Source organism: Ranitomeya imitator, chromosome 3, assembly GCF_032444005.1.
Source record: "Ranitomeya imitator isolate aRanImi1 chromosome 3, aRanImi1.pri, whole genome shotgun sequence".
NCBI lineage: Eukaryota > Metazoa > Chordata > Amphibia > Anura > Dendrobatidae > Ranitomeya > Ranitomeya imitator.
The window spans coordinates 134,172,356-134,185,784 of NC_091284.1; the positions used below are offsets into that span (position 1 = coordinate 134,172,356).

The 13,429-nt window shown below is 43.0% G+C and overlaps 1 protein-coding gene across 1 annotated transcript in view; it reads right to left on the minus strand.

Annotated features, from left to right (window-relative positions):
* Nucleotides 1–577: 577 nt before the first annotated feature.
* MBTPS2 (membrane bound transcription factor peptidase, site 2) overlaps nt 578–13,429 on the minus strand; it is a 136,798-nt gene continuing 123,946 nt past the window's right edge. The window contains exons 9-11 of the mRNA XM_069761474.1: nt 13,047–13,242; nt 3,611–3,686; nt 578–1,839 (exon numbers count right to left, since the gene is read on the minus strand). Coding sequence (XP_069617575.1) covers nt 1,617–1,839; nt 3,611–3,686; nt 13,047–13,242 — 495 coding nt within the window. The 3' untranslated portion in view covers nt 578–1,616. The remainder of the gene's footprint in view (nt 1,840–3,610; nt 3,687–13,046; nt 13,243–13,429) is intronic.

Below are 13,429 nucleotides of genomic sequence, written 5' to 3' on the forward strand. Positions count from 1 at the left end.
ACAAGAATACACTAAGATTGCAAAATGAGTCATGCGACAGCAGATTTATATAAATGATCTATCGCTGCCATTAGATAGGACTCAGAGAAAATGAGACTACCCCCTATGCAAATCCAAAAAGCATCATTAAAATTGTATTCTGGTTTAAGGGCTCCATATCAGAAAGGAGGGAGGAATCAAGACTGAATACAAACCAGAAATGCTACAGCAATTTGCAGAAATGTTCAAGGCATACACAAAACTTCTGTATTATTATTTATGGATGCACTATTTAGGCAAACAGCATTAGCTGAAGTGGTAATCAAATTGAAAAAGTATCAAAAGCATAAGAAAAAATTTAACTGTTTTAGATATAGTTTGCTCTCTCATGTATATATGCACAAAATTTGCAAGGCTTTGTAATGGGAAATGTGAAAGTGGAAACCGGCTTAAAAAAAAGTGTGCACAAAGGTGCGTAATATCAGCACAATCAAAGCCTTATTCGAATTATTGTATTTCTAATGATTGTTGAAATGACTGACCAATTAAGAGAAGAGTCCGGGCTTCTGGAAAAAGTTTTCATGAAGCAAATATGGGAAACTTTGCTGCAATATATTTTATTAGAGAAAAAAATTATTTCTTCACTTATAAGTCAATTCTCCACATCTAGCCAGTGGTGTTTTTTTTTCAATGTATGAATAAAATCTATTCAGACAAATACAGACACATAGAAATGTTGCTGAAGGTTCTAGTCATTGTTTTCTATCACACCAGTGTTGGATTCACAGCTACACTACTTAGTATTGCTGTTTAATACCCTCCTTATTGCAAGTGTGTCACAAGATGTGCAACAGAAATACAGGAGGGCTGTATCTCCCCTTCTCTGTATGCAGTGTATAGGTGGCATCTAACAGTGTCTATTCTTGAGTTTAGGGACAAGTAGTAATTAGAGATGGTGCCAGCAGCATAAATCCTTATTTCTGGTGCACCCTATTGGAGGTAGACACCCTACAAATCAAAGTATGACCCTTTAGCGAGCCTAACCACATGACCTAGGATACATAGTATACAAGTCTTACAATGGACAGAAACAGTGCTAATCCTATAGATACCCACATAGTAGCTGATGCATAATAGTCACTGTAAATGACAGATACACTGTAACACAAATGTAGAATAAAGAGTCAGTAAAACACGGGACCTTACAAAAAATTTAACAGTGAACAGGCAGGTAGGCTGAATGCTGCAACAATACAGACTGAAGGGAAGCTTGTTGCTTCCATGACAAAAATCTCCCTTGTGTCCTCAACAATGAAACCATGCTCACAAACAAATGTATATACACTAGTATGATGGTGGTATTAGTCTATAAAAGGCATTCCTCTGGATTTTGTGTTGCACAGTATTTGTCTCCATTCTCGACCTCCAGCCTCGGATTGATCTAATTATGTCGAATTCCTATAGACCACAAAAGAGAGAAGGTCCACACTTGTCATTCATTGAACGGTTCTCATCAGAGGATCAGGCCATTTTGGTCATATATGCAGCGTTTAAAAAGAAAAGGAACTAAAGGATAGTGCATGGATTTGGAAGTCAAGTTCATTAAGAATGAATCTGTAACCAAAAAGGAAATGTGGCTACCGGGCTGTCACCATCCAAAGTCCCAATGCCACATTAGCAGTTAACAGAATGCTGCCGACTAGAAGAATGAAAAAACCCAAAAGTTCTCGGTTCTCCTTCTCTACTATAAGAGAACTCAGTGAAGCTTCCAGGAAAGAGTTCAGTATCCACTGTCCATCCAGTGCAAAGCAGGGAACTGCATTGATTACCGCCAGCGCCCCAGACAAGGAAATCACATATCTTAGTGCAATTTAGGAAACCCAACCAGGTAATATGTTAGATGGTTACATATAATAAATGCATAAGACCTAAGAAGGGTAAGGAATATTCCACAGCACTATAGCACCTTCCTATTCAGATTATTCTTAATTCTAAAAGTGCCAATACACCTCTGATAGCTATAGAGTGACTACTATTCCTCTTGACCACCCCATGCACATGTATGCTCACTTTGGCCAGACATGTGTATGTGAAAAAATGAAGAGCTACGGGAAAGCAGATACCAGTAACCTCTGACGCAGCTTATCTCCTCTGAGAACCATAAAATAAGGGGTTAAGATTAACATGCCTGATCCATCTTTTCCCAAACATCATCTTTTGGGGTAAAGTGAAGAGGCCCCCCCTTATATGTAAAATACTGGCAGGCTTAGACGACTTTGCTCTATAGTGTATGGAGACCTTCAATAGGAACACGTCTCATAGGAACTACAATCTGTGCGATTCCCCGATATTATCATCTAAGTGGGCTTAGATCATAGCTTCTCCTCTCTACAGAGATGCTGCAGGACTTCTAATGAAATGTTATCCAGTTACTAGTGCCATGTCACTAGCGGATGGCTATGCCCTCATAGCGGGGTGGTAGAGGATCACCAGAGTGGAATTGGCACCAAATTTTAAGTTATGTCACTAGTTTTTTTCCAGATACCTTCACAAAAATAAACCTAATGCAAATGTAATGGTTTTATAATTAATCTTCGCTAACTCAGCGCAGAAAGTACTTAAAGGGGCTATCTTGGCAAAATAAAACTTTGTCCAGAGAAAGGAATATGAAAAAAAGAATACAATCTAAGCCATACTCGCCTGACTAGTGCCCACCTGGATCCAGCACTGGTCGTCCATGGTTTGCAAAGACAGGAAGTTGTGACATCACCGATCCGTTCCACCGGCTTCCAGACAGCTGTTGGCCTCTAATTGGCTGCTGTGGTCAGCTGACTTGAGCATTGCATCATTGGATGTTTTATGACACAATGTTCAAAGTCACCTGACTGCTGCAGCCAATCACTGGTCACAGTCATCCAGCGATCAATGAAATGGGCATCACTGCATCTTATCTTTGTGTAGACCATGGAGTGGCCTGTGCTGCTGTAGTGGGCCAGTAGGCAAGTATGACCGATTTGTCATTTTTTATATATGCCGTCTCTTTGGCAAAATTTTATTTTGTTTGGACAACCCCTAAATGAATGTGACTAAATGTTGTACTCAAGACCAGTTCTCATGCCAGGGATGTAAACACATAATGTCCACATGGTAGTAAGTAGAAATAACACAGTGTGATATTAGTGTACCATGTCAAATAAGTGCTATATAGGTCTGGGAATAAAAGGTCTCCTTTCTGCGGCAGCATTGCCCATGGAGCAAATGTCTACAGAATATAAAGCAGAAATAAAGATTTTAGTGCTCAAGTCCTTTAGTGCAATAAAATATTATATAGATCCAACGCCACAGCAAATTAATGAAGTCTTCCAATCCAAATTTATGAGAATGCCTGAATACTAAGGAAATTGGATAGCTTCCAAATAAACTAAAGTCATTACTTTTTATTTACACGTGGTCAAAATTGTTGGTACCCCTCATTTAATGATAGATTATTTATTTATTATTACTTTCGTCAGATTCAAGTTATTTCTGTGACCATTGTGGGTTTTTCTATCATTAAATGAGGGGTACCAACAATTTTGACCATGTGTGTATATGTTCTGCTCGGTGATTAATAAAATACTGTAAAGGATACTTGCAGAAGGTCTCTATTACCACTGGGAGGTCGACACTGAGAAACTTGTATCGAGGAATGAAACTGCTCAGACTTACTGTAAAAAGAAGGGACATAGTCATTACTTCTAGGCAAGTGATATTTTAGGCATAATAGTTCACTGATATACAGTATACCTGTAACTTTTAACTGTTATCAGTCTTTCATCAACGAATATACCCTAAGGAGGTTTCCACAGAGTTTACTACATGTACAAATTGTACCTATGTCTCATTTAAAAAAAACAGTCCGATCTACAGGAACCATGATGTAAAGCACAATAAGCTGAATAGATTGATTTCCATATCTATGGGAAAAGATTCAGTAAAAATAGTAAATCATTCATGAAAGGGAATCTGTCCCCAGGAAAAAACACTATTAACCTGCAGATATGGGGTTAAGGCTGGGGTCACACAAAACGTATGAAAAACGATTTCTCACACCTAGCATCTGATTTACATCCGAGTGCAGTGCAATTGCTATCCGACTGCAATGTGGTTTTAACATGAGATTTTACATACAGCAATTCTCTGTCATTTACACATCATTTTCAAAGGAAATATTCTTCAAAACACACACACTTATATATATATATATATATATATATATAATGAATAGAATAAAAAACTGTCAATTCATCTGCAGTAAAATCGGAAAAAAATAGCGTGGGCTCCCGCGCAATTTTCATAACCTGCAGAGGGAAAGACGGCGGCTGGGGGCAGATGTTTATAGCCTGGAAAGGGGGTAGCTAGTACCAAAGGAGCTTCCCAGGCTATTAATATCAGCTCACAGCTGTATAATTAGCCTTAACTGGCTATTACAATGGGGGATCCCCCAAAAAATAACGTGGGGTCCCCCTATAATAACCAGCAAAGACTATGCAGACAGCTGCGGGCTGATATTAATAGCCTAGGAAGGGGACATGGATACTGACCCTCCCCAGGCTAAAAACATCAGCTCTCAGCCGCCCCAGAAAATGCGGATATCTAAGATGCGCCAATTCTGGCACTTAGCCTCGCTCTTCCCACTTGCCCTGTAGCGGTGGCAAGTGGGGTGATTGTTGGGGGGGGTCGATGTCACAGTCAGGTGCAATGTTTTCTTGCATAGCACTCGTCCGTATTCTACGGTAGTGTGATCCCGGCCTAATAGTGTTACTAACCTGCCCCAACACCACTTACCACAATGCTGCGGGGAGAGAATGAACTTTATTACCCCGTTACGTTTCAGTCACAGTGGCGGCGTCAGCACTGGTTTAGTCACTGCTCTGAGAATACAGCGCAGAAGCTGTAACAGCGCCCCTGGCCCTGACTGACACTGGCTGGCTCTCAATCAGAATGCTGCCAGGGAGAATACAATTCATTTTCTTCCAGCAGTCTCGGGCTAAGTGCGGACGCTGGGCAGGTTAATAACCTGCAGATTAAACCCATATCTGCAGTTTAAAAGTGATTTTTCTGGTTATAGGTTCCCTTTAAACTTTTGATTATTGAAGGCTTATAAGTCCAGTGGGCGGTCCCTACTCAGTGATTGACAGCCTCCTCTGTATGTAGTCACTGAGTAGGACTGCGTATTTGTCTCCTCTCTCTTTATGCACAGGGATATTCTGACTCATGGATATGTAGAACGTAGTGGTGCCTGGATAGACCTTTCTTTTTAGGCGCTTCCGTATTCACCTGTACTCACGTTCATACCGATTAATCAGACAGCTTAACTCAGCCACGATCTCATGTAAGAAGACTCCAGGAAAAGAGGGTTGCTTTAACTGAAATTCTTGTATTATGATGAAAGTAGCAGGTAAAAAGGAATATTCAACAGAGGACATGTAGTAGGATGCATACAGATGGAGGAATGATGACAAAATGGAGAATAAGGGCGAGAACAAACATACATCACAAGACTACAGTGAGAGAGTTGGGACAAAATACAGGGAAAGGCAAACTTCTGCCTAGAAAGAAGGAACGAACACAAGCAATGCAAATATTAAATGATTTCTCAAGTCATGAGACATGACACTCCCCATCTGAAGTCCTTGGATTTCACGATGTCCGTAATTCTTCGAAGTCGTTCGAAGCTGAAAAAGAAAAACAAGAGGAAAGAAAACATGCATGCAATAATAAACATCAAAGATTTTAAAGTCCAAACTCGTTGTGTCGACCCGTAGATCACACCGAAAGATAAGTCCAAATATATTAAACCCATCTTCAGATTGGGGAAGCCGCAAACATGCCAACTCTTCCACCAACCCAGAATCCAATGGGAATGTTAACAGTTCAATCCAATGGAAAATGTCAATATTCAATAAACTGGGAGACGAGGAGGAATGCTCCCCGCCGTGAGCAACGTCCAGGAGCATATTCAGTTCATGTGATGTCCTCCTTTCGTAGAAGCAGCACGAGTTCAGTGACCGGGCGGAAGAAGGTTCGGGTAGAGCCCCCTTTTGTCACCTTAACTTCTACCTTACGAGTCTTTCCGTCCTCACTGGGTAGGACCTTGGCGATAAGTCCCATTGGCCAGTCATTACGATGAGCCTCTTTGTCCTTTAAGAGAACAAGGTCTCCTTCTTGGAGATTGGGACTGGGCGTCTGCCATTTGTGACGGTTTTGAAGCAAGTGCAAATATTCGGTCTTCCAGCGATGCCAAAACACGTTAGCCAGATGTTGTACTTGCCTCCACTGACGTTTGTAAATGTACTTGTTATCGAAATTCCCAGGCGGAACTGTAGCAGCTCCAGTCTTCTGTGTAAGAAGTGTAGCTGGAGTAAGGATCGTTGGAGCATCGGGGTCGGATGATACTGGAACCAAAGGTCTAGCATTTATTATGGCTGACACGTGGAAGGTGAAGGTGTCCCGTTTGATATCCCACAGTAGACCAAGGCTGCGCTGTGTTGCAGGAACATCAGAACCCAAGTCGAGGTCTTTTAGGTTTGTGGCATGGTCTTCAGATGGAAAAGCGTTCATTACCTCTTGACTGTTAGAGTTAATCTTGTGGAGTCTGAGGTTTGATGTGGATAGCATTTCCTGTGTCCTGGAGAGTAGGTCGATTGCATCACTTGTGGGCAAGGACTTGAGCCCATCGTCCACGTAGAAGTTCTTCTCTACAAATTGCCGAGCATCGGATCCGTACTCTCTCTCACCTTCCTGGGCTGTCCGTCTCAGACCATAGATCGCCACAGCAGGTGAGGGACTGTTGCCGAAGACATGGACCTTCATCCGGTAGTCTATGACCTGATTGTTGACATTGTTGTCTTTGTGCCATAGGATCCTAAGATAGTTTCTGTTGTCTTCTTTCACGATGAAGCAATGAAACATCTGCTGAATGTCGGCCATTATGGCGACAGGTTCTTGTCTGGAGCGGATCAATACTCCAAGGAGGCTGTTGTTCAGGTTGGGCCCAGTTAGGAGCAGGTTATTGAGAGAGAGGCCTTCAAACTGAGCACTGGAGTCAAACACCACTCTGATCTGATTAGGTTTGCGAGGGTGATAGACACCAAAGGATGGAAGATACCAACATTCTTCTCCCTCCCTCAGTGGTGGCGCAGGTTCGGCATGATCTCTGTCAAAGATGTTCTGCATAAAGTCAATGAAATGCTTCTCCATCTCTGGTTTCCTCTTTAGGGTACGCTTTAAGGATGAGAACCTTGCAGTAGCTTGTTGCAGGTTGTTCGGCAACCTCACTCTTGGGAAACGAAAGGGTAAAGGAGCTACCCAACTGTTGGAGTCATCTTGAGCAAATTCTTTATCCATAACCTTTATGAATTCTTTATCTTCCCTTGTGGGTGCCAACTTGTTGTCACTACTTGTAGAGTCGAACACTGATGACCCGAGGTTTTCATCCCTGGGCTGGTGCGTGTTCATGTTGTTGAAGGATTCCTGTTGCCACTTGGTGTTGCTCACTTTCTCTTTCACCCAGTAGTGATGTGGGCATGGTTGGAAATGGGTGCTGCGACCATTTGACAAGATGTGTGTTTTGTAAGAGGAGATGTTGTTAGGTCTCTTCATCTTATGTATGCAAACATTGCCTACGATTACCCAGCCTAGATCTAAGCGTTGGGCAAATGGTGCATCGTGTGGTCCGTTAATTTGCTGACGTACCTTGTGCAGCCGGAGAATGTCTCTGCCCAGCAGAATCAGGATATCTGCTTTGTTGTTGAGGGCTGGTATCTTGTTTGCTATCCTCTTGAGATGTTGATGATGAAGAGCAGCCTCTGGCGTTGGGATCTCTTCTCGATTGGATGGAATCTGGTTGCACTCGACCAGTGTAGGTAACGGTATCTCGACGGTGTTCTCGAGAGATGTCGCTGTAAGGCCACTGGCCCTTCTCCCAGAAACCTCTGTAACACCACTGCAGGTACCTAATGTGTAAGGGTAAGCATTTCCCTTTAAGTTAAACATATCAAAGAGTTCTGACCTTGCAAGTGATCGGTTGCTCTGATCATCCAGAAGGACATACACCTTCACGGCTTTCTCTGGGTGACCGTTGGGATACACGTTCACCAGGCAAATCTTCGCACAGGACTTGTCCCAGAGGTCTTCTCCGCAGACTTCTGTGCATGAAGAAGATATTGTGGTATGGCTTGCAGTTTGAGCTGCGTCCTCCCCGCCATGGCTCATGGTGAGGGAAGGAGTAAGTGTAGAGTCAGGACGGAATGGGTGGAGTGCTTGTACGTGGTCCTCACTGTCACACTCCATGCACTTAATTGTAGTTTTACAGTCTTTAGCAAGGTGTTCAGTAGAAGCACAACATCTGTAGCATACCCCGAACTTCTTTAGAAGCTCCTTGCGTTCTTGGAGCGGTTTCTTCCTGAAGCCGATGCACTTTTTTAAGGGATGTGGCTTCTTGTGGATGGGACATTCACGATTTGGGTTCTCTATCTTTTCACCCTTGTTGCTCTTGCCTGGGGCTGATGTTGGTGAGGGAAGAATATCCGTCTTCTTCACTGACACTGGACCCCTGCGGTTTCTGTCATTCGAGCGTGCGCTGACGTACTTAGAAGGAGGTGAAGCTGGACCACTGGATTCTTCGTAGGAAAAGCTTGGGTCGTTCGTACGCTCTGCCACGTCTTTTATAAACTCACAGAAGTAGGAGAATGGAGGAAATGACACTTGATGGTCTTTCTTGTATTTTGACCCTAGTGTAGTCCACTTTTCTTGTACATTGTACGGTAGCTTGGAGATAATGGGATTTACTCCACGAGCAGTGTCCAGGCAGCTGAGGCCAGGTAGGTGGGTGTCTGCCTTGGCCAGCTGGAGCTCTAACAGCAAGTCACTGAGCTCTAGGAACTTTGAACTGTCTTTGCTTGATATCTTTGGAAAACTCTGTAATCGCTTGAACAGTGCATCCTCTATGGCTTCTGGACTGCCAAAGTTTTTCTCTAGTCTTTCCCATGCAGCCATGAGACCAGCCATTGGATTACTGATATGTACAGACCTGAGTCTCTTGACACGCTCTGTGGATTGTGGTCCTAGCCATCTGATTAGCAGGTCCAGCTCTTCGGTAGCAGTGATGCCGAGGTCACTAGTTACGGTTCTAAAGGCATTTTTCCAACCTCTGTAATATTCAGGTTGGTCGTCAAACCTTGTGAGACCGGTTTTAGTAAGTTCGCGGTGAATCATGTACCTTGCGAAGTCGGACATGTCTGTTCTTTCTGACTTAGGATGCACAAATGTAGGCTGAGCAGTGTTGTGCATAGGGGTGGAGACGTCCTGGCCTTGAAACGTGGGTAAGTATGGAGTGGCATATGCATTTAGTCCAGCAACCGGTTTGGTGGGTATAGTCTCTGCTACATGCGGAGCTGGCACTGCGCGGTTGTCGAGAGTATAATGACCTGCCGGCATATTGGGTTGCGTGTAGATATTAGCCTGTGGAGTTTGGTGAGATGCGGGGTCTTGGCGCATACTGGAATACGAAGGAAGTTCAAGTTTGGGAGCATTGTACTGACCTTGAATGCAGGGTTCTGTAAGTGGATCGGCATCCTGGTGCCCTGGAGAAGCATGAACGCCACCAGGAGTGTTAGTAATGATCTGCGGTTCGCCATTTTGGCTTAGCACGTAGTCTCTTGTGCGTTCAATAGGGTCTTCTGCCTCCACTTCACACAAACTGATGCTGTCTCTTTGACTCCCACCGATAGCTCGCTCCAGGATCCTTAACTCTGCCATGGCTGTCGCGTGCTCACATTCCTTCTCCAGAGCTTCCTTGCGTGCTGCATCCGCATCCATTTCTGCTCTCTTTTGTGCTGCGGCTGCATCCATTTCTGCTCTCTTTTGTGCTGCGGCTGCATCCATTTCTGCTCTCTTTTGTGCTGTGGCTGCATCCATTTCTGCTCTCCTTTGCGCAAAGGCAGCTTGTATCTTAGACGTTTCTGCCTTAGCACGTGTTCTTATAAGCTGGACGCTGAGAGTGGTATATTTTGATGAACTTGACCTAGATGAGCGTTTTGAGTGCTTGGACAATTTGGATGAGCGAGTTGATGCATCTGGTGTCCGTGCAATTTTAGCCTCTAACTTGGTTTTAATGTCACGTACGGTGCAGTCTCTTTCAGAATTAAGCTGCTGGAAACTTTGCAATTCGATTAAAGTCTCTGGCAGATTCAGTTTTTTCAGGAGAATAATGTATTGGTCAGTCTTCTCCATATACATTTGGTATGCTGTGCATAATTGTTCTAGGACTCCCTCAAGTGGTAACTCATGAGAAGCAGGCCTTGATACAGTGTCTATGTGATTCAGCACTTTCTCCCACAGTGAAGACACATCACTATATACGACACATTTTGCAGTCTCTAAATTCTCCATGACTTTCCATGTAGGTTTGACTGTACGTTTTCCCCTTTCACTAGCTGGTGGATGGGGATCTGGGTCTCTTTCCTGTGTTTGTAAGTCTGGTAGGGACATTGTATTCCTTGCTTCAGACATGATTTGATTGCAGGCAGGAAGAGTGGAGGATGAGGGTTATACTTCTCCCTGTTTATCTGCAGTGTGTGCTTATATGCACGCTGGGGTCTGGCTGGGAACTGGGTTACTATCTATCTGGGAAATGTCCTTTTCCACTGAGGTTCAGCACAGACCTTGAGTTACTGTCTCTGAAGGCAGGATATTCCTTTTTACTATTCTGACTCATGGATATGTAGAACGTAGTGGTGCCTGGATAGACCTTTCTTTTTAGGCGCTTCCGTATTCACCTGTACTCACGTTCATACCGATTAATCAGACAGCTTAACTCAGCCACGATCTCATGTAAGAAGACTCCAGGAAAAGAGGGTTGCTTTAACTGAAATTCTTGTATTATGATGAAAGTAGCAGGTAAAAAGGAATATTCAACAGAGGACATGTAGTAGGATGCATACAGATGGAGGAATGATGACAAAATGGAGAATAAGGGCGTGAACAAACATACATCACAAGACTACAGTGAGAGAGTTGGGACAAAATACAGGGAAAGGCAAACTTCTGCCTAGAAATAAGGAACGAACACAAGCAATGCAAATATTAAATGATTTCTCAAGTCGTGAGACATGACAAGGGAAGGCTGTCAATCACTGATGTGGGCTGCTCACTGGACTCCTAACCTTTAAAATTGGCAGACAGCTAACTGAATAAATTACCAGTTTGACTGAAACTTTTACTCAGATATGGTGCCTGCAGGTTAGAATGTTATGTTTTCCAATGTGACAGATTCTCTTGAATTGATTGTCCACTACTCGGACAACGCCTTCTTAGTTACTAAATTCCATTGTTTAAAATTTTAAAAAAGCTTATATTCGCCTCCAGTACTGGTGCCGTTCTGGCAGTGCTGGTATTGGGCCTCACGTGACATAAAATGTGAGCTCTGCAGTAAATCAGCATCCACTAATGAGCAGCTTCACTCTCACTTCCCTCAGATTAAAAGGACATCCAGGAAACATAAGAGCAGCCACAGTTCTGACTTCCTACGGATGTCAGTTTCCTCCGAAGCAAGTAAGTGGCCAATTATTGGCTACATGGCTCATATGACATAATGTCATGCAAGCAACGGGAAACCCGGCGTCAGCAATGGAGGGGACTACAGACGGAGTTTATTTTATATGGAGGAGTATAGTAATTGAGAAGAGATTGTCCGAGTAGTGGACAACCCTTAAAGGCACCATGCCAATAATCCAACCAAGCATATAACTGGCATCCTGACAAGTACACGGCCATTCAGTTCCTAAAATGAACTGACAGTACATGTGTAGCATAATACTGCACTGCTTTCGATTAATGTGGTTAATGTGTACCAGAGTTGTCTTGTGTAATATAAAGCTACTCATGTATAGCAATTAAGCTTTCCATGGTAAAGGCATTTTAATTAAGCAGCATCAGGTACCATAATGCCTTAAAAAATGTAATTAGAATTAACACACAAACTAAATTGCTCAGCAGTTCAGTGCCAAGGAAAAAAGCAGATTTGCTGGGTGCTGCAGCTTCACAATCACACTACAGTACTTGGCATGAAACCCATTTGCTGTTTAGCATGTCACTGTGAAGAAAACTGGTCATACATATTAGATAAGGGATCTTACGAGTAAGGGGACCTTCACACTGGCCCATGTCAGCAAATGCTGAGGGAAAAGGTGTTGGGAACTTTGAATTTCAACATGCCCGATCCCTTGTTCCTGAAGGAGAGAAGCATCTGGTAGCGGCTTATCACTCTTTTCCTCACAGAAATAAATATGTCTGCCCGGTATGGCTTATGATGCCTGATGGGCAAAACAGGGATTGGAACGTTGTTATTTCTAAACTGAGCAGACAATGTATCTGTCCCAGTGCTACTTAAAAGCATAACTGTACGTTCAAGAAACTTTGCAGAATAAGCAGTCCTGTGTGTACATGAGGTATAACACTATGTCTGCCCCTTATATAGCTTGTATCCAGCACTTTCACCAGTTGTTCCCTCTGTAGGCTCTATCTCATAATTGAATGAGCTGTGGGAAGAAAAGAGCAGCTATTTCTTCCCATAGACCGCACGATACAGATATAGATTCCTGCTCCTCATTTCCTAGATTGTACACAGCCAGGCACAGAGGACTATAATCAGTAGTACTCAGCTGTGTGGATGTGAATCCAGCTCTGAAGTGAGGTAAAAGTCTTGTTAGAAAACTCAGCACAATCTTTTTGTGTCTCCCTCTCCTTGTTTTCTCTCTGCTCCTTACCCCTGTCCCAGAGTATAATAGGAAGTGTAAGCTGACAACTCAGTTTGTCTTGATTTGAAGAAGAGAGACTTGAGTAGATTTTTTTTTCATAGTGAATGTGAGTTTAGGAGTTGGGGGGGAGTAGCTCATATTTAGAGAAAAAAAAGAAGAATTCTCTGATAAGATTTATAACAAAGTTTCTTATATTCACTTGTCCTACTTGATTTATGCAAAGTTTGCTGAAAGGTCAGTTCCCATTTCAGTCTCACATTTTCTCACCTCCATATTCCAGGTGTGCAGGATATCCAATAAATAGCATATCTAGCTGAGGAGGGTGCTTTACTCTGATCAGCCGAGTCTGATTCTCTATTGATGGGATGGCACAGACACTGACAGCAGATGATTTCTGACAGTCTGCATTAGACTGGCATTGTGGACTTGATTGTATTGCTTTCCTTGCAGCCAGACAAGCATACTGTAGATGGAAAAATGACAAAATGAAGATCACAGGTTATAAACCTTTTAAGTACATACACATGTCAGAGTTAGCACTTGTGTGCAATAACATCGATTCTGACAATATGCAGATTAACGTCAGTGCTGGGAAACAGATTTTGTGAAACCCTTGTGATGTCAGGAAATGTGGAAAACCATTGGTGGGG